Source organism: Cyanistes caeruleus, chromosome 12, assembly GCF_971803275.1.
Source record: "Cyanistes caeruleus chromosome 12, bCyaCae1.hap1.1, whole genome shotgun sequence".
In the NCBI taxonomy this organism is placed as follows: domain Eukaryota; kingdom Metazoa; phylum Chordata; class Aves; order Passeriformes; family Paridae; genus Cyanistes; species Cyanistes caeruleus.
This window is the reverse complement of record NC_141712.1, coordinates 17432473-17451197: the sequence shown is the minus strand read 5'-3', so window position 1 is coordinate 17451197 and position 18725 is coordinate 17432473. Positions and strand designations below refer to the sequence as shown.

Genomic DNA, 18725 nt, shown 5'->3' with positions numbered 1-18725 from the left:
CTCATGGAAAGGACCAGGGGCCACATCATCATTTGGCAGGGGGAAAGAAAACACAAGCCCTCAGCATATCTAGAAAACTGACAGTCTGTGATCCCCAGAAAACTGATTGTCATTGACTCCCACAGGGGACAATAGGAATCCCCAAATGCCAGGCAGTGAAATGCTCAGATAGCTGTGCTTATTCAACAAACACTGAATTGGGAAGAACTCCACACATGAAAATGTCTTTTAAATGTGAACCCAGCCCGGATTAAGCTGCTTGAGAACCAAGTCTTCCTCTGAAACTCAGGTAGACACGTCCTGTTATCATGATCTAATTTCCTAAGAGGAGCTGCATCACCTCCGGTGCTGCCTGACAGATTTCATGTGTTAAAATAGGTTGGGATGGGTCAGTGTTGCCATGGGAGGGCTTTGGGATGATGTAAGGAAAGGCAATGGCACTCTTCCCTCTCTGACTCATTACTGTGCACTAATAAGCCAGAAATAGACCCTGGTGACAGCAGACAGAGGGGATGAAAACTTGAACATGGACAGGGGCTCTCCTGTGGCATCTCACACAGAATAGTTTAGGTTAGAAAATACCTCTAAGATCAAATCCAACATCTAACCCAGCTCACCACTAAGCCATGTCCCCAGGCACCACATCTACATCTTTCAAACACTTGAGGGATGGTGACTCAATCACTTCCCTGGGCAGCCTATGCCCTGAGAACACTTTTGGGGAAGAATTTTTCATAACAGCCAATCTAAATCTTCACAGCCTTTCCCTAACCCACTAAGCAGGTCACCTTATCATAGGAGGTCAGGTTGGTCAAGCAGGACCAGCCCTTCATAAATCCATGTTGCCTTAAGTGAAGCAGAAATTGGAATCTTAAATTTTTCTCAAAAATGAAAAACTGGGAAAGTCTGTGATTCAAAGTACTAAACTGTTTTGTTTTATATCAAATGATGTCAATAATACCCCATAGTATTTAATAATTTACAGTGCAGCATGTGCAAAAACATAGATCAAAATATAAAATTTCTATTCATAAGAAATATGAAATAAATTTGGGGTAGTCAAAACAGTTAACTGAGAATTTTTTACATATATATATATACACAGACATATATATATGTATAGTTCTGGGTTTTTTTACACCTTATTTAAATGCTTTGGAAAACAATAAAATTTCAGGTTTCAGCAAAAGTGCACTTTAGAAGAAACATGTTTTGGACTAGTTTGACTTGCTCCTCTATCATACACTTCCTGATAGTAGAGCTGGACATGACATCAGAGCATGCTGCTGCTCAGATTAGCAGGGCAGAATGATTTCATAAAAAAAAGGAAGTCACAATTTTCCAGAGATGTATTGAAGTCTCTCGGATATCTGGAAATAAATGAACTATGCAAGGGCTACTTTCCCAGCTCCTCAGTTAAAGTATCTTTTGGATACCTCTACTCTTTGTTACATATACTAGAGAATTTCTGCTAGACTCAACTACCTCATAAATCCAGCTTTTTCAACTTGATTTCCTCAGCAGACTAAACACAACTATGAGAACTGTTTTGGATTTGTGAATACACATTACAACTGTATAAGGGAAATCTAATTTTATACTCCCTCCAATCGACCACATCTGATGAATCAAGATACTACCAAGGACCAAGTCATATTAAAAACATTTTTTATAGTTTGTATTTTGAATTATGTTGAAATTCCCATAGTTATAATGTAATCTGATCCAGAGTGCTCAGCCAGGCAGCAATAAACAGGAGTCCAGCTCACTCCACTTCTTTATGAGTTTCTGTGAGGTTACATAAAGACACCAATCTTTCTGAAGAAAATACCAAAGTATCCATGCTAAGATGTTGCTGTTTCACAAACTTAACTATTTATGCATTTGGTTTGTTGTTATTTTCTTTTTCCTTTTTTTTTTTTTTTTTAAAGAGACAAATGTCAGGCTGCTCCAGATTACAGCCTGCCTACCCTCCCAATTTCCTTTCCACTCAGCAGGAAGCTGTGGGTGCAATCTTTATCTTGTACCCCATTAAGCAGACCCAAAAAGGCAGCTGCCATAAACTACAGAATAAAAGCTTGGAAACAGAATTTGGAAAGGCAGGTGTAACTACTCCATCTGTTGAAATAGATACAAACATAAATGCCAGCACTACTAGGGAAATTTATTGAAAAAGCAGAATCACAGTTATCATGAGAAAATCATCCAACTTGGGAAACTGAGACCATTTTCTGTCTAATTAATTCCATTAATGCATTATCAAGGAAGATTTCAATATTTCAACAATGAGGATCCTAATCTAGCTATTGGGAAATGATAGCTTATCTTCCTACCTTTCACTTACAGTCCTACCTGGATGAAATGCATATAGAACATAGTCATGGCTATGTAATCAACTGAAACAGTAAAATCCCAAAGGGTAACAAAGAACATTGAAAAACATAAGAGAGAACCATGCAAGAGTTAAGTTGAAGCCAGTTTGGTATTTTTAAGTTATGACCTTTCAAAGTTCTTTGAGGGCCATGCAGCTTTTCCTACTTACTCCAGAGTATTTCCAAAGCTCATTGCTATGGAGTGCTTTTCTGTCATTAAAACTTGCAGTGACCTAACAGGGCCTATAAAGCCTCACAAGTGGATGAAGAAATCTGGAATAATGTAAACACAGTATCTTCTGTTTGAAAACAACACTTCAGAGAACCAGCATATATAGACATCCATACAAATATACTGAAATATTTCAGTGAAGATTTATTATCTTTTAAAAATAGGCATCTGCCAGTTCCAGTGCAAGTCCTGGGTTTCCTATATGAATTCAAGGATGAAACTTTTAACTTTTTTTCATGCAGGAATAGGACTACATGTAAAAATACAATCATTCCAGGCCTGTATCAATGTGCCTTTACACAGACTACTACTTTGTTGCACAAATCCAGCAAGAAGATTTAATCACTGTGGCCGAAAATTTCCATTCTGAGTGTTAAACACCACAAACAGTTTCAGAGCTATCACCCTTGCAATCACCTGAGAAAATCACGAATTTTCTGGTGGTTAGATAATTTGACAGCACCAAGTTCTATGCCTTTTCTGAGTCAATCTAATTAAGACTTCATGCACAGGAAACAGAAAGAAGTTGAAGGAGATTCACAGTAAGAGGGAAAGAAAGTTGCACTTTTATGTTTACTGTACCTGAAGTAGGACAGTACCCCCCGGGATTGTGAGCTGTAAACAGTACTTAGGGGCATTCTCCCAGGAGAGCAGTTGAACATCTTCAATAGCACTGTAGGAAATAGAGTTTTCCATGTACCCAGTTGGCTGCAAGAAAACAAAGGAGAAAGGAAAAAAAAATGTTTACTTAGCCATCATAAGTTTCACAATTTCAAAGTAAGAACAACATTATGAAAATATTCTTGGTATTGAAAATATCTGCGAAATCTAATTGAAAAGCAAAATTCCTACCCAGGTCATTCAAGAGAGCCCCCTTCCTTCAACTCATTCAAGTGTTAAGATCACTCACATAAAAACAAAACCAAATCAAACCAGCCATCCAAGGTGCCCGAAATAAACAAATGCCAAACTGCCCTGGACCCAAAACTCAATGGAACCTAATTCCAGGTTGAGCTGAGCTATGAAGGGGTCTGTCCATGCTCTCAATGCATGGAGCAGCATCTCAATCACAGACAGATTGGCACTGTCCCATAGCAAGGTTGCTTTATTCCACACATCCTTGCTCTTCTCCCCAGCTGCAATTTTGATCAACCACATCATCAAGCGCCAGACTCCTTCATTTGACAGTTGTTCTTGGGGCTCCAAAGATACAGGCCTCAAGTCTTAGACTCAACCAAAAGCAAAGCAACCAACATACTCATCTTGGCCTACAGGTAAGTTTCCTGCAGAGAGTGCTGATGTCCAGTTTAAAATTAAAGCCACAATTAAAACATAAATAAGTAACTGCACTTTGCAATTAAATGTACAATACAAACTGATAGTTGCAGGAAAAAAAATCTTAAACATGAAACTCCTTATTAGTATCCCTGTAATTCTTAGGTATTACAGAAGTACGATTATCTCTGAGATAAGCTGAAATATAAATGTATCTATGCAAGCACACATGAAATTATGTCTTAAACTCAGTAAATACACAGTGCTATAGCTGTGCATCTATTGAGTATGCATTCATACACTGTACTTTATGCAAGTAATTTTTAAAATAATTGAATATTTAACAGAAGTCCTCCAAAGACATCATTTACTTCGTTGTGCTACAGCATAAGTGAACAGATCGGTATTGCTGTGGCACAGAAACTATTTTCATACAAAAATAATTAATCCCATCTCCTGGATAAACCATAGACTTGACCATGTCTTTCAAGAGAACAGAGCTCATTACATTTATGAATTATTTTCTCACTATTACTGATTTACATATAACTTCAACTTCTCAAACTCACTCCCACTGTGCCCAATACAGAAGTTATTTTTAACTGACAGTCTTGAAAAAACGAAGGCAAGGGAGAAACCACATCTATTTCAGGGTCAAACAGGGCCAACTCCTAAAATCATAACACAGGATTCCTGGGGGCGAGTGTGAAATAAGCAAATTGCATTTGGAGCGTCTCTACTTCTAATTGGTACAACTTTCTTCCATAAGTTAAGTAGGTGGTGCATCTGGAAACCGTACTTTACAGTTATACACTTCATACATGTTCCTAAGCCCATAAACGTCATCCACCAAAAATGCAGTGACAGCCCTGTCACCCACCTTTGCTGCTACAAGAATTCAACTGTCTTTTCAGCAAGAAAAATCCAGTGAGCCACAGAACTCAACCTCAATATCTTTTTCCCTAACAGTTGTTGCTGCAGTGCTCATTTTGCACCAGTCCTGGGTGAAAACAATTTTCACTGTCTCTTTAACAAAACCCTTGTTATGCAGGAAGTATGATAAACTTCTGCTTATTCATTTACCCACAATATTGTTCTACACTAGTGACTGGAATCCCAGTGGCTTAATGCTGATACTATACGTCATGCGCTGCCTACTGGAGAGTAATTATCTCGTTCTCACAGGAAGCCAAAGGCCCGAGATCCTTTGGTAATCAGCATTACAACACTCAGGGAAAAATATCAAAACAGCCAACAAAAAATCTAGTATGCTCAGGGGGCAAAGTTATCAAAAACATGCTCTGAAAGGCTGGAGAAGGGAGAAATCCTGAACCAGTTAATGCAAATATAAAATGAAATGAATCAAAGTAATTTAAATTTCTCTTTTGAGAAGGTGCTGACTGCCCTTAATACCCTCCATTAACTTCAAAGAGGATTTGAGGAATTCTCACAGAATCTGTTCCCAAGAGAAGCTTCTCCTATACCTTAAATCATCCATTTAAACAGCATTAAAGACAACTGAGCCAGTTCAACCACAGCTCTGTAGCCATACACAAGTGATTTCATCCCAGGCATAAAATTCTTCTCACAGGACAGTCCCTTTCCTTAAAGTGAATGGAGGAGCAGAGTTCTGCAGTTTGCCAAGGATGGGAAGGCTACCTAAAACCATAAGATGGAATTATGCAGATGGTCAATCACTCTAAATGAAAGCCAATGAGGTACTTTATGTAGCATTCATATGATCCCATGTCCACACCTTCCATCTAGCTATACTACAGACACACAGTTGTTGGCCATCTTACTCAAAAAATGAGCAGCCTAAACATACTTCAATCCCTGTAAGCATCATCACATGCATTGCTTCTGCTTTCACTAAAGACACCATGTTCTAAGAAGTGAAATATTTTCAGTTCTGAAAACCAGTTCCAGGCAGCTTCACCTCTGTTTCACAACTGAGAGATTCTAAAGCACGATGATTTATCACTCTATAGCAATCCTTTAAACTGTGCTGTCCAACACTGAGGACCATGCTCCCACATCAGGGCTGAGCAGAAATGCCCTGAAGAAGCACCAAAGCAGAGGCTGTCATCAGACCTGAGCTCAGAGAGTTGTGGTGCTCCTCACACAGACCACGGCACTCACAAGGGGAAGGTCAGCCCCACACAAAGGTGTCCTCTCCCTAACCTCTCCATGCACACAGATGTAAGGACAGAGGCCGTGTTCCTCAGCACTGTTTTCTCAAGACCAAGCACAGTTCAGCCATTTATCAGGAAACAGCCTGAGGTAAAACCACAGCCTGAGTCACTAGTTTCTCTTAAAACACAGGTTATTTTGACATTCAGGTATGTGAACGTCAATCACAGTGAATCATTGTGGTTGATAAATAAGCGCTGCACGTTCTCATGTTGCACTGGTCTTGCTTGCACCCACCCCCAGAAGCTGTATCCTCACCTTCAGGTCTCTCCATGGGAAAGTCAAATTAGAACAACATGCAAGGCCAGAAATGTGGATTCAGAGGTCTGAAAATACCTCAAATGAGATAGATCCTCAGTGGGTCACCATGAAGCATCTGGCATCAATACTAGTCTTAAGCAGCATTCCCATTTCCATCCACCCACTTTCTCTCTGCCCACAAAAATATTTGTCTGGCTTTGGTGTCAGGCAGATCAGGGAATCCATCCAGCTTTTGCCAGATTACTTTTGAGCTCCTTCAGCCCCATTTCTGACACAAAACAGAAAATAGTATGTTAACAACATAGGGGCAGCATATGATTCAGAACGGGGAGCTGAGGACCTGAATACTTCAGTTTAATTATTGGTATCAGACAGTCTAAAGCCACAGTGTCTTGAGCAGCAAGATGTCAAGTTCAGTTGAAAATGCCTTTATTTAAAAAAATCGTAACTCTTATTTTTATAGTTGTCATTTTTGAAAGGAGATTTATATTTCCTGGCAAAGTCTGATATCTATGAAATGAAGCAAGATAATGGACTTTTCTACCTCACTCTACAAAATTAATCCTGACTTAAGAATGTTTGGCCAGAGAATCTACATATGTCAGCTTACAGATTTACAGTTACAGCTTGAACTTCTGGCTGTTTGCTGTTGAACATGTTCTGAAAAATATAAGAGATTCATAAAGGAAAATGCAATTTATTACAACAAACAAAAACCCCACAAGGAAACATTTTCCTCTTCCCATTAGCCCCTTAATTCCCTAACGAAACACTCAGCTTCTCTGCTGGGAAATCAGGTATGTTTTAACCTCAGTGAGAACTTGGTCTTTTTTTCAGTTCCATAAAGATTTATTAATCATACAGCTCTGAAACTTTGCACCAGAATAGGCACATACCAAATCCTACTACAAATCAAATCTTAGGGGAATCCAGCGCTGTCAAAACTGGAAGAACATGTAGGCTCCTGCGTAAGCCTGGTTTTCTCTTGTGTTTCTGGGAAAAGTCAGCAACAAGCAGCAAACTACTCAATAATGCAAAGATCTGCCCACTTGTTTCCAGAGGAAATTCTAAAAGGGAAAGAATAATCGTGACGTCCATTGTTAATATGAGGCTTGTATGATCTTACTCATATAATAATGCACTAAATCTTCAGCTGCATATTTTCCAAAGAAAGTATCTAGAAAATATGAATTCTACAAATAGAGATGGTTATTTGCATTAAAACATAATTAGACTGACAACTCTCACCAACACAACAACGGAGAATGATTTTCCCAATTAAATACTCATTGCAGGAAGTGGGATGGAAATGGGGCTATTGCAGACCCTTTCTCTTCTGCTGTCAGGTGTTTATTTCTCTCTTGGCTGCTCTTAGGAATGAGCCATTCTCCTGCTGTAGCCCAGGATGCAGAGCATGCGGTATCACATGTAAGTTTTCCATACCCAAATAACATCCTACTAAATAACACATAGGAAGAGCTGATTGTTCTCAAAACGTTGATGGGGGTGGAGACAATTCAGTTGATACTGAATGGTAATGGACTCCAAAACTGCTGAAAACAATGGCTGGTTTGAAATAAATCTCTGTTAGAAGACATCCATGGCTCCAGAGAATGTCCTTGCAAATATAGATATTTCAGATAAGGGCAATTAACATCTTTTCTCATTAACTACAGAGCCTATTAGAAGACATTTATCAAGTTCAGCAATTAGTAGTACTATGCCACAATATGCAGTACAGTACAATTTGTCTTCTTCTTGACATGGAAGAATTTACTACCACGCTCACCTGTCACAATGACTTGAGAGAGTCAATGTTAATCTCGCAGAGATTAACCTGGTAAAACAGACAAGAAGAGTAACAGCAAGGAGACACCCAACTCTGCCCCAAAACTACACTAAAGTATTTCTGAGCTTTCTTAGACCAACGTTCTCATCTAATCCATCAGACTTCCCGGCCTCCCAACTTGCCCATCATCACCATTCCAGGTACTCCAGGTAAGTAGGTGGTTTTATGTGTTGGACCAAAAGAAAAGATTCCACCTGCTCTGTGTAGTGAAATGGGTGCTAAACCCAAGGACCCACGGGGTGTCCCCATGGGTCAAATCTAAACTGTTTCTGCTTGGAGCTGCATTGTTCCTAAATATCTTCAAGTTGGGTATTGATGCTTGGTGGGGCTTTGGTTGGCTGGGTATGAAAATTTTTGGTAGATGGAAACAAATTTGGGCACTGTGACCCAAATCTTCAGAGAGGTTCCATGCCAGTCAAAGTCCAGGGTGTATTAACTCAGTAGTGATGAGAGGAAAAAGAGGGAGGGGGTTTTCCAGCACAATTCTCTGTCTGTGGGTGACTGTGTGTGTAAACATCCATGCATGTCTGTGTGTGTATAAATGTACACACACACACCTGTCTTTCTTTATAGCTACACAGAGATAAAAGATAGCAGAAATATATCCCACATTCTCTACACAAAAATACAGCAGCAACTGTCATATGTTCAGTGCAAAGTAGATCAGGTTCAGTGACAAGATTTAATTGAGGAAGACCACATTCTCCACAGAGCTGGTCATCCAAAATAAATCCGTGGAACTTCACTGACTTATACCAGCTGGGAATCTTAACTCAGAAATCCAAAAGAAGTTCAACCAAATCTAGCTCAGCAGCAAAAATGTGCATGAATCTCTTTCTTTCCTCTAAATATTTAAGACAACCAAGACTGGAGGCTGTTGAATTAATTAACCTTACAAAACTGATAAAAATATAAGAGCTGCCAGTAAGAAACAGCTTACCCCACACCATGCAGAAAAAAAAAAACCTTCCAATCTGCAGTGGGGCTGAAATATCAGTTCTGCAGAGCTTTAGTAAAGGGACAGGCCAAAACTGTCCATCAAAGAACTGACAAGAAAAAACTGGTATCAACATTAGGACATACAAGCTTAAAATATGTAAAACCTGTGCAGCAGACACCAGCAGTGGGAAGAACTTCAAATTAATTCAGATCTGAAGCAAATTAAAAACACAGAAGTTCATTATTAAGAGAAAGGGAAAATCAGGTCATGTAATGGAATATGTACCATGACAGGAGAGTCAAATAAGCAGGAAAAATGTATTATTTAGCTGAAATTCATATACACTCTTTTTTTAAAAAAAAAAACAAGGGCATTCTTCTGTTTTATTGTCAAACTCAGGTGAAGGAGCACTTCTGAAGGTTCACTTATTTCAATTTCTGGGAGTAAAATAAGACTTGAAGACTTTCCAAAGAGGCCCATTATCAAGATGATCTTGTCTAAACAGCCTGTAAGAATTCAACCATTTCTCTCTGGCCAGCTTAACATGGCAAGGGGAATTCCTCCTGAGACTTCCAGTAGGGCTGAATGTTAAATTGGTTGCCATGCTGGTGTCCAAAAAGCTCTAAGGTCAAGCCTATCTAAGAAATGTTGTCTCCTGCTGTCAGACCTTTGCTAACAGGAACGAGGACATGCTGCCAGGTGCACCTGCCCCACTGCAGAGCTGGAGCTGACCACAGTTTGCCGCTGAGATAGTGGCCAAATCTGCCAGATCATTGCCAAGGGGCAGGAATTGGTCCCAGGCCAGAAATCAGAGTGGAAAGGGAGGAGTTGTGTTTGACACTGTGTGCCAGACACAGTGAGACCTTCACAGACACTGGTCTGACTGCCCTGCCAGGTGGAGCACCTCTGCTTGGAGCAGCAACTCTCCAAGTGTGCACCGAAGGCTTCAACACCTCCCAAGTAATGTAAAGAACTCAAAGAGCAGAATTACTATTCCCCACTTTCCAGCTGAGAGGAAAATCTCAGTGAAGGTTACAGCTGCACTATGCTCTTGATCACACCTGTGGGAACATTAGAAGCCTGAGAGATGCGGGAGAAGAACTCAGACTTCCTGACTCCAACCATGTGAATCAGCTTCAAAAACATCCCCTTCCTCCTCCTCCAAAACTGGGTCACCAGTTCATAAGAACGACCACTCCTTAGCATGGTTCATATTCTCCATATTTTTGCATTTATCACTGCAGTCCATGAAATTCTTCTTTGAGAAGAAATATCCCCCAACCTTGACAAGATGGTATGTTATTTATCAAACTTCCTTGAAATTACTTCATCAAGGAAGGGACACGGCCAGCCAAAATACAGCAGGTACTCACAGGAGCAGCAGTAAGAGAACCAGAAACTTCTTGCAGAAAGACTGTACACACACCCACTTCTGTAAGACAGTTGTTAGAGGAATATTGAAAACTCCCCAACTTTTGCCCAGAATATGATATACCTGCTGAGTGCTAAACAGATCTTAGGTCACTATAGCAACGATGATTTAACAGAAAACAAAACCGCATCCTTGTTCAAGGCTGCTCTCTATTATCAATTCTCTTTCAACAAATCAGCTGTGTCACACTCCATGAAATGCATCAAGTGCTGCTAAATGAGAGAGGAGAGAGGGTTACGTGTAAGGATTTCCGACCAAGCACACACAATGGATGCTAGATTAAAATGCCACCCTTTAATGACTGCTTTAACCAGGGGCAGCCCTGAGAGCTGGGAATGAGAGGTCATCAGCTGGTTTCAAATACAAAGGTGGCACCTGGATAATCAGTTTATTGAATAACTGGAAGCTGGTGTGAACTGTGAACAGGAGACCTCTGTGCAGCTGGGTTTTTCAGAACCGGTTTAGGTACTGGCAAGAGTACGTTCCTACTGCAGATCATCCTTGCACTTGAAGTGGTTTTTACTTCTGGGTTACAGATCCCCAAAGACCTGCTGCTCACTATCTCTGTTAGGTCAACAAAAGGTGAAGAAGGAAACCACATTTGTTATCAGCAGGGTCACCTCCACTGTGCAAGGATCTGCTCCTCCCATGGAAAATTTTAGGGTTTTACAAACCAAAAAGGCTGAAGGCAGTTGTGAGGGAAGCAACACATTCACCTCTGTCACCAGGGAATATGAAGTCAAACCTGAATGGGCATGCAAGTGTAAATTACTGATTTTTTAAGAAGCTGAGCTATCCAGGATCTCAGGTCCCATTAGAAATACAGAATCTGAATCATGGACTCTGTAATACTGACAGTTCTCACCACCTCCACAATGCTCATACCAGCTCATTTCTTACTACAATTTATTTACAAGAAATTAAATTGTTGTAAAATTAAACACAGCATAAGTAAAATACACATTAAGTTCTCCTTTTTATTTCAAGAAGCATTCTCCAATATTACGTATCACATCCATGCCTTTTGCCTGTAGAACAATGAATACCTTAGACACTGTAATATAGTCAAGCAATTTCCATTAACAAATTTTTCCTTTTCTTTTTAATGCACCCTTAACCCTGCAGTTCCCAGGAAACCACATCCAATCTCAATTTGATGAATAAGTACAGAACAGGGAGTGCAGTAACCCAACTAAGCTTCTGAATTCCCAATAGGGAATGCTCTAATCTCATGGTTTTTGGAGAAAGTATGAGCAAGTCTTGAGTTCCCAGGAAAAATATTAACACAGCTCTGTGCTGTACATAAAGAGAAAGGACATGCAGCAAAGCCTTCAAAAAAGCTATAGATATCCTGTTAATGACAGACTCACTAACTCACACTGTTATTAGGAAAAAAAAAACCAACAGGCACCTCCTGGGGATGAGTCAGAGCCATTTGGAATCACCTTCTGCTACAGGAGGAGGTGGGAAAACGTGCTTAAAGTGACAGTGCTTTGTCTGACCTGTCTTACCTTCTACAATAACTTGGGTAGGTCTACTTAAAATAAAGTGGGATTCATCTCTCATGTCTGCAGCAGTGATTTCCCCCTGATTCTGTCTCTGAGCACTATGGAATGACACGAACAGAAAATGCCCTTTCCCCCCCTACAGCAGGAACTCTCCTGCAGAGCCTGGAACCAGCCGGTACCTCCTCCACTGCTGGTCTCCCTCAGTGTTTAACATCTGACTGGCTGTTTGTACTGGGAGGGAGTGCTGCTATTTAAATAGAACTGACTGAAGTATGTGTAATACCTCTGAGGAAGGGAGACAGGGAATGGAGGAGAGGGCAACTGCAGTGAAATATCAGAGTAAATATTGGAGAAAAGTGTCAGTTAACTGGGAAATGCATAATGGAGAGGGCACAGAACATTAGTTAGAACCTAAATTACCTTTTTAAGTTCTCTTACTATGCAAAGGAAAGTGATGCTTTGGTTTAAGAAAAAAAGGAATCAAATATTTAGCTGAAATCACAAAGGCATTGTGATCATGGTGAATGAAGTGGTATGAAACTGGCAAACCCAACTAGCAAACTTTTTGTTTCAATACATGTAATAGTCCAGCAAATTACGTTTTCAAGAAAGGTGTCCTTATCGTCATCTCCACAGACACACTTTGAAAAGCAGAACAGAGAACAGCCCTACAATTAGGCACTGTGAAACTGGCAAACCCTTTCATCTGGGTGGCTCCCGAAAGGCTGGAGAAGAATTCCAAGGAATTGCAATAGTTCCCCCAGGGATCCCAGGGCACACAGCTTTGAAGAGATGCCTCCCAGAGAAGCCCTGTTTATCAGGAGCTAATGCACCACGCACTGCTCTTCTGTCTCACAGTGTGTTCTGGAAAACTAAGCCACCTTAGTCCTCCAACGGCATTTTCTGTTCCAACAGGATGATTCAGCCCTCAACAAGACACACTCGTTTCCTCTGCATGCTCTGACACAGGGCTCACGCGTGGGCAAAGAAACAGATGTACCTGCCCTCCCTGCTACTGCTTGAGAGACAAGCCAGGGGCTCCCACAACACACCAGACCATCTAGGTGCATCTCTGGGTGATGCCGTTTTGGAAAAACCCTGTTACTTACACAACCAGCAGCTAGTGATGCACATCTGAAGGTGAAAAGAAATACAAGTGTTTCCCAGGCTGCAGGAAAAATCAGCTTTCTGCACTTCCTCTGCCTGTCTACTTGGCCTTACTTATATTCTCAGACCATAAAGAGGCCAAAATGCTGTTAGGGAAAGTTGTGTAGCCCACAGTCAATCAACACAGAGATGGCTTATACACCTGAGAGTTACACATTCAGTGAAAAAACAGCATCTTTGCAAAATAGATTAGGGTAACTGCCCACACCCCCCCACCCGCCCTTCCAGTTTCATATCAAAAGTCTGTTTTAAAATAACTCCAGCCTTTAAGACAAGCTGAACTTTCAGGCTGTGTCAGCACAATGGCTGCAACTTTAACTCCCACCTTTGGCAATTACGTTTTTGTTTTTCAAGCTCAATTACACTGTCTCTGCATAATTCTGCAGCAACGTCCTTTTCTTCTCTCAGGATCACTGTATTAATTTATTTACTGTCTCTAAAGGAAATATCTAATTTCTATAAAACCTTAAATATTGCAACCACAAGTTTGTAAGACTGAGTTTTCCAGTTAGAGTAGAAAGTGCACTTGTTCATGGCTTTGACCTCAATGAACAGTTACTACTATTAGACTAAAAAATTTCCACCAAGGAAATCTGAATGTCATTAGCAAACTGCTTGCCCAAAGTTAAACTGGCCACAGATTTCCCAACAGAAAGCCAATACTACTGAAGTACATTGTCATTTAATTGTATATCTGAATTCAATCCATCACAGTCTTACTTACAGCCACCAGTGAGTATTATGATGTAGACTCTAAACACTGATGAAAACATGAGTTGCTTCCCCCCAGTGACATTTTGGTTTCAGCAGAATACAAATGCTTCCAAATTAGGTGTATGTTTGAACTCTACACCTGAACACACATCCTGCTTTTTGCCCACTACTGCTTGCATAAGCTTTACTCAAAGCAGGAATGGAAAAAAGGGATAAGCATTCCTGCCCTCCTCTATGTAATTAAAATCTACAAATGCCACCACGTCACTGCATGACACCACTGCTGCACAGCTCACAGTCTTAACAGTGACCTAGGAACTGCCTTGGCTACATGTTACTACAGCACTAACAGACTCTCATGGCATTATTATGTTGACAAATGTGGCTTAACAGCAAATCCACCAGAGCAGAATGAGTATGAAGGGCTGAAAACCAAGAAGAATTAGTGTCATTTTCCTACTTACATCTTTCCAGATATCTTTTACAGAAGAATGCTTTATATAGAGATTTGTTTATTAATTTCCCCAGAGACAAAGAAACAGGTCAAATAAATATAAAGCCTCCTAAAATAAAGCACAACATCCATGTTTAACCTCTGAAAAAGGCCCAACTGCTCAGCAAGCTTCAACTAGATATTATCAAGTAATTTTAGCGAAGTATTATTATTGGAAAGGAAATGCAAAGCTTGTGAGATAAAGTAACCTCCGTCTTTTTCTCTACCCTGCATCCTGCTGAGAAAGACCTGTCTGTTTACTGCTTCTGAAAAATATCTAATTTTAAAATATAGATCTTTGAATATCAAATCAGATTCTGTTCTTGTTTTCTTGCAACAAATTACCAGGTCTTACTGGAAATGAATAAAACAGAAACCAAAACCAAATTCAACAGAGTAAACAGCATAGCAGATGATTTCCAAATACTCCAACATTTTTGAGATTTTTGTATCTGTAAATTCAACACAAAAGTTCAGAGAACAACTGAGGACAATGCTTCTCTGCTTCAGATTTAAGTTCAGAACCTTAACCTCAAATCTTGTTCTTTGGAAAGCAAAAAATAAAACCAAACTCAGACTCAGATCCAAAGTACTGATAGAAAGTTTCAGTTTGACCCACATCCTAACACCTCCGCAGCCAATCCTAATAATTTTCTGCCAGTACTACTCTCGAAGCACAGATCAAAGGCTTTACTGTACATTTGGAGCCATTTCAGTGATACAAGGATTAGGTATGAAGGAGGAGCATCTTATTTTCAAAGGTGCAACTGCCTGTGAGCGTATCTAGTGCATATCAGAGCATTACGAGCCCAGCCACAAACACCAGTGCCAGACAAACCACACCTCTGAAATTCTTGTCTTGTCTCCCATTTTTTTTTTTAATCTCATCTAAGCTCACTGCCTCTACACGCCCGCTTACAAAGAAAATATATAGTCATCAGCTCTCCTATTCTTTTATTTTTATTAATATTTTAAGGGGTGTTTTTTTCCATTTCTTACCAGCATATTGCTCATTTGTGATTATATTGTAACCTTTGAGAGGTCGTGACACAAAGCTGGAAGCATAATGTTCCAGCCTGATGCTGTGACCTCTGCAAGAGGCAGCGATGCAGCAGCAGTGCCTCGGTGGCAGCAGATGCACTGTAGATGCCACTGAACTCTAACAGCACTTCTTAAAACACGGTCCTCACATCTAATCTCGGCAGTAATCCAGCACTAGATTAAGTATGTTATTGTCTCTAGAAATATTGCATCCAGTTCTAAATAGACAGCTGCAGATGCACACAAAAGTCAACATTGCAGAGAGAAAACTGTCTTGCTACTTTCAACAACAAAGGCTTCATCATGAAAACTCAAATTGGTTATTTCAGTAGCTGAACTAGGTTTTACTCATGTGAAGAAGGGAAACATAACTGTCCTTCAGTAACTAAAAGCACCTTAGGAAAGTTATTAGGAAAATTGTTGGTGCACCTTATTCAGAAGCCCAGGTACTGCAGACACATATTGAAACACACAACCAGTGACTGCAACAACCTTTATCACATGAGTAAAGAATTGAGATTCAACCCCTAAACATGTCATTTATTCCGTCACACATTCATGAACAGAATGAAAAGCTTGTGAGCTGCAAATTACAATTCAATGCCAAACTTGCTGGATGAGGTTTTGAAGACATCAGACTAGACAATCACAATGTTTCTTCTCAGGCGTTAAAAACTACGGTCCCTGACTAATGCTGCACCCATTCAGTTTCCCTAGCAGGAAAAAATCATCCTAGAACAAAGAAGAATGGCAACTGTATTGTCCTTGCTGAGAACGAAGTAGCACACTGCTGTGACAAATAAACAGAGCTATTGACAAGGCACGTTATGAGAACTGTCCATCAACCTTACAAAAGCATAAATAGCCATGGCAGACCATTAAAATGTTGGATAAGAAGAGCTGAAGATGACACTTTTGGTGCCAAAAAATGTTTAAGGCATACACACAGGCACAAAATTCGCACATTTCACTAGTTGCTGCAGGATGAATACAACCCTTAATTCTACTGGTCCTCTTTACAGCATTTAAACCTGCTCTGAGCATCTGAAGTTCACAGGTGCCCAGGGTCCAGGGGGAAAAGAAAACCCACGGTGACCAAAGTTTTATGGGATTTACTTTTCTCCCTAATAATTCACGTTACACAATTGGTCTCCACAACATCTAATTAAAATGCCTTCAAAAAGATTCTACAGGAATCTTGGTTGCAAGTTATTAGACTATTCCCAGAAATTACTCCAGCCCTGTCAGACATAGATGATCAGCAGCTTCTCTGCCATTATACTTGAAGTTAGGACTCCTTGATATCTCAGTCCTCTCATGAACCATTTTAATCAATAAATGACATTCATTAGTATGGACTGACATTATCTGGAGACAGAAATCAGCAGCTGAACCATCAGCATGTCTTTAAGAAGGCTGAGACTGAACCAGGCTGAGGATGGAGATGATTCAGGTAATCCTCCATGACACTTTTGTCTTGACCTATAACCAAGTCTAATGCTCTCCACAAAGGAAAGCATAAAAGGTGTGAATTCAGACCACGGACAGAATTCAAGAGGCTAAAAGATGTCCCTCTGAGTTATGTAAATACTAAAGTAAATGTAGTACAGCCATATGCAAACTGCATTATGGAAAACAAGTACACACTCCTGGCATCTCTTCATTTTTCTTCTGAATGGCCCCAAAATGCTCTAGGGATATGATTAAAAACATACACGAAACTAAAGAATTGTATAAGTCTGAGTCTTGGCTTCTCCAACTACAATGAGCAATCAAATCAAGCCCAGGAAAATCCAGCTCTTGGTGAATCAAACACTAAGACTCAAATCAAGTGTCCTAGTTTCTGTGCTGTATTCCAGTCCTGGCATTTCAGCACGACACCAGAGTCAAACCCAGACAGTTCACTGCCCAGAAAACAGACATTCATGTGGCAAAAACTGGACTTCTGATCAACCTTGCCCATCTGGGCAGGCCTGTGCACATCAATGCCAACATTCAGTGTCACCCAGGCACAGGTTCCTCTATGCTCATGTTTTGACTCTAAAAGAAAAAGCTTGGAGAATGCAGGATCTCAAAGTTGACATCAAGTGGGTTTTAGCAGAATTTAAAATGGGGATTACAGAACTGGCAGACAGCAGCAGAAGTCATCTCTCCCAGCGTTACAGGAGTCCTGCTATCTCCCTGGAACCCAGATTCACTGCAGTGCCTGAGACAAAACTAACTCCATGCTAAAGTCTGTGTTTATAAACTGTTAGAAATACCCTATGGAAATATTACAGGTTTTTCTTAAGTTTTCTGCATAGTTTTCTGCATAAGTTTTTTTGTTTTGTTTGCTTTTTAGTATTAATTAATGCTGCATAATGCACCAGGGACCCAAAGCTAATGGTGATCACTGCTGAGGGGACACAGTCACTCTGCTGCTCTCACCGAAGCTCTTCACTTCTCAAAATATGAAACCGTAATAAGTGAACCTGTCAATTTTCACAAGTCTCTCAGTACTGTTTATCTAAAACAATACTTAGAGGTGAGTTTACCACCATCCATCAGAAATGGTAAAAGCAGAGGCTGAAAAAAGCACAAATTCCCCCAGTCAAATAAAAAAACTGCTACGTTGTTCTTTTTCTTTCTAGCAAAATCTCCAGCAAACAGAACAGTAAATTTGCAAACCCAGTGAGACTGATCAGAAATTACATCTTCTTAGATGCTGGCAAGAGTTCATCAACAACGTGCAACAATATCTGTACTACAGCAAGAAGGAAATCTAGGACAACTTTCTACAGCCACTGTTCAAATATGAGCCTTACATTTCTGAATAGGGCAAGAACACTGAAAAATTGAAAGCACTGATCTGGCAAACATAATGGCAGGGTTTTTGTGCTCTCATTCTACAACAGTGCACTTCATAATTTGTGCCTAACTCATTCACAGAAACCTAAAAGCAAAACCACCATAAAGCGAGAAGGAGCAAAATTGAAATGGCTTCTTTCTCGGTGTTTTAATCCCCTTTTGTGAAAACAATGTGTTTCTGTAATGCTAAATAACAAATTGTGTGTCTGCAGAATCAGGCTCCTTTTTAAATTATGAGCCAATTATTTCAATACTGAAACCAGAAAACTTGAGTCTTCCTGCTCTATTCAAATTCTTTGTAAATTATTCTCAAGGAGCAAATGAGATTTCTCATTCCAGTTGTATTCCAGCACAATCAAGACTTACTCCTTCCAGCTCAGAACCTGTAACACTCTTTCATT

The 18725-nt window shown here is 40.1% G+C and overlaps 1 protein-coding gene across 2 annotated transcripts in view; it reads right to left on the bottom strand.

The window, feature by feature from the left end:
• Positions 1-18725, bottom strand: part of CMIP (c-Maf inducing protein) — a 130181-nt gene that overhangs the window by 56517 nt on the left and 54939 nt on the right. For both annotated transcript variants that reach the window (XM_086847563.1, XM_086847564.1), the window contains exon 2: positions 3187-3312. In XM_086847563.1, coding sequence (XP_086703689.1) covers positions 3187-3312 — 126 coding nt within the window. The remainder of the gene's footprint in view (positions 1-3186; positions 3313-18725) is intronic.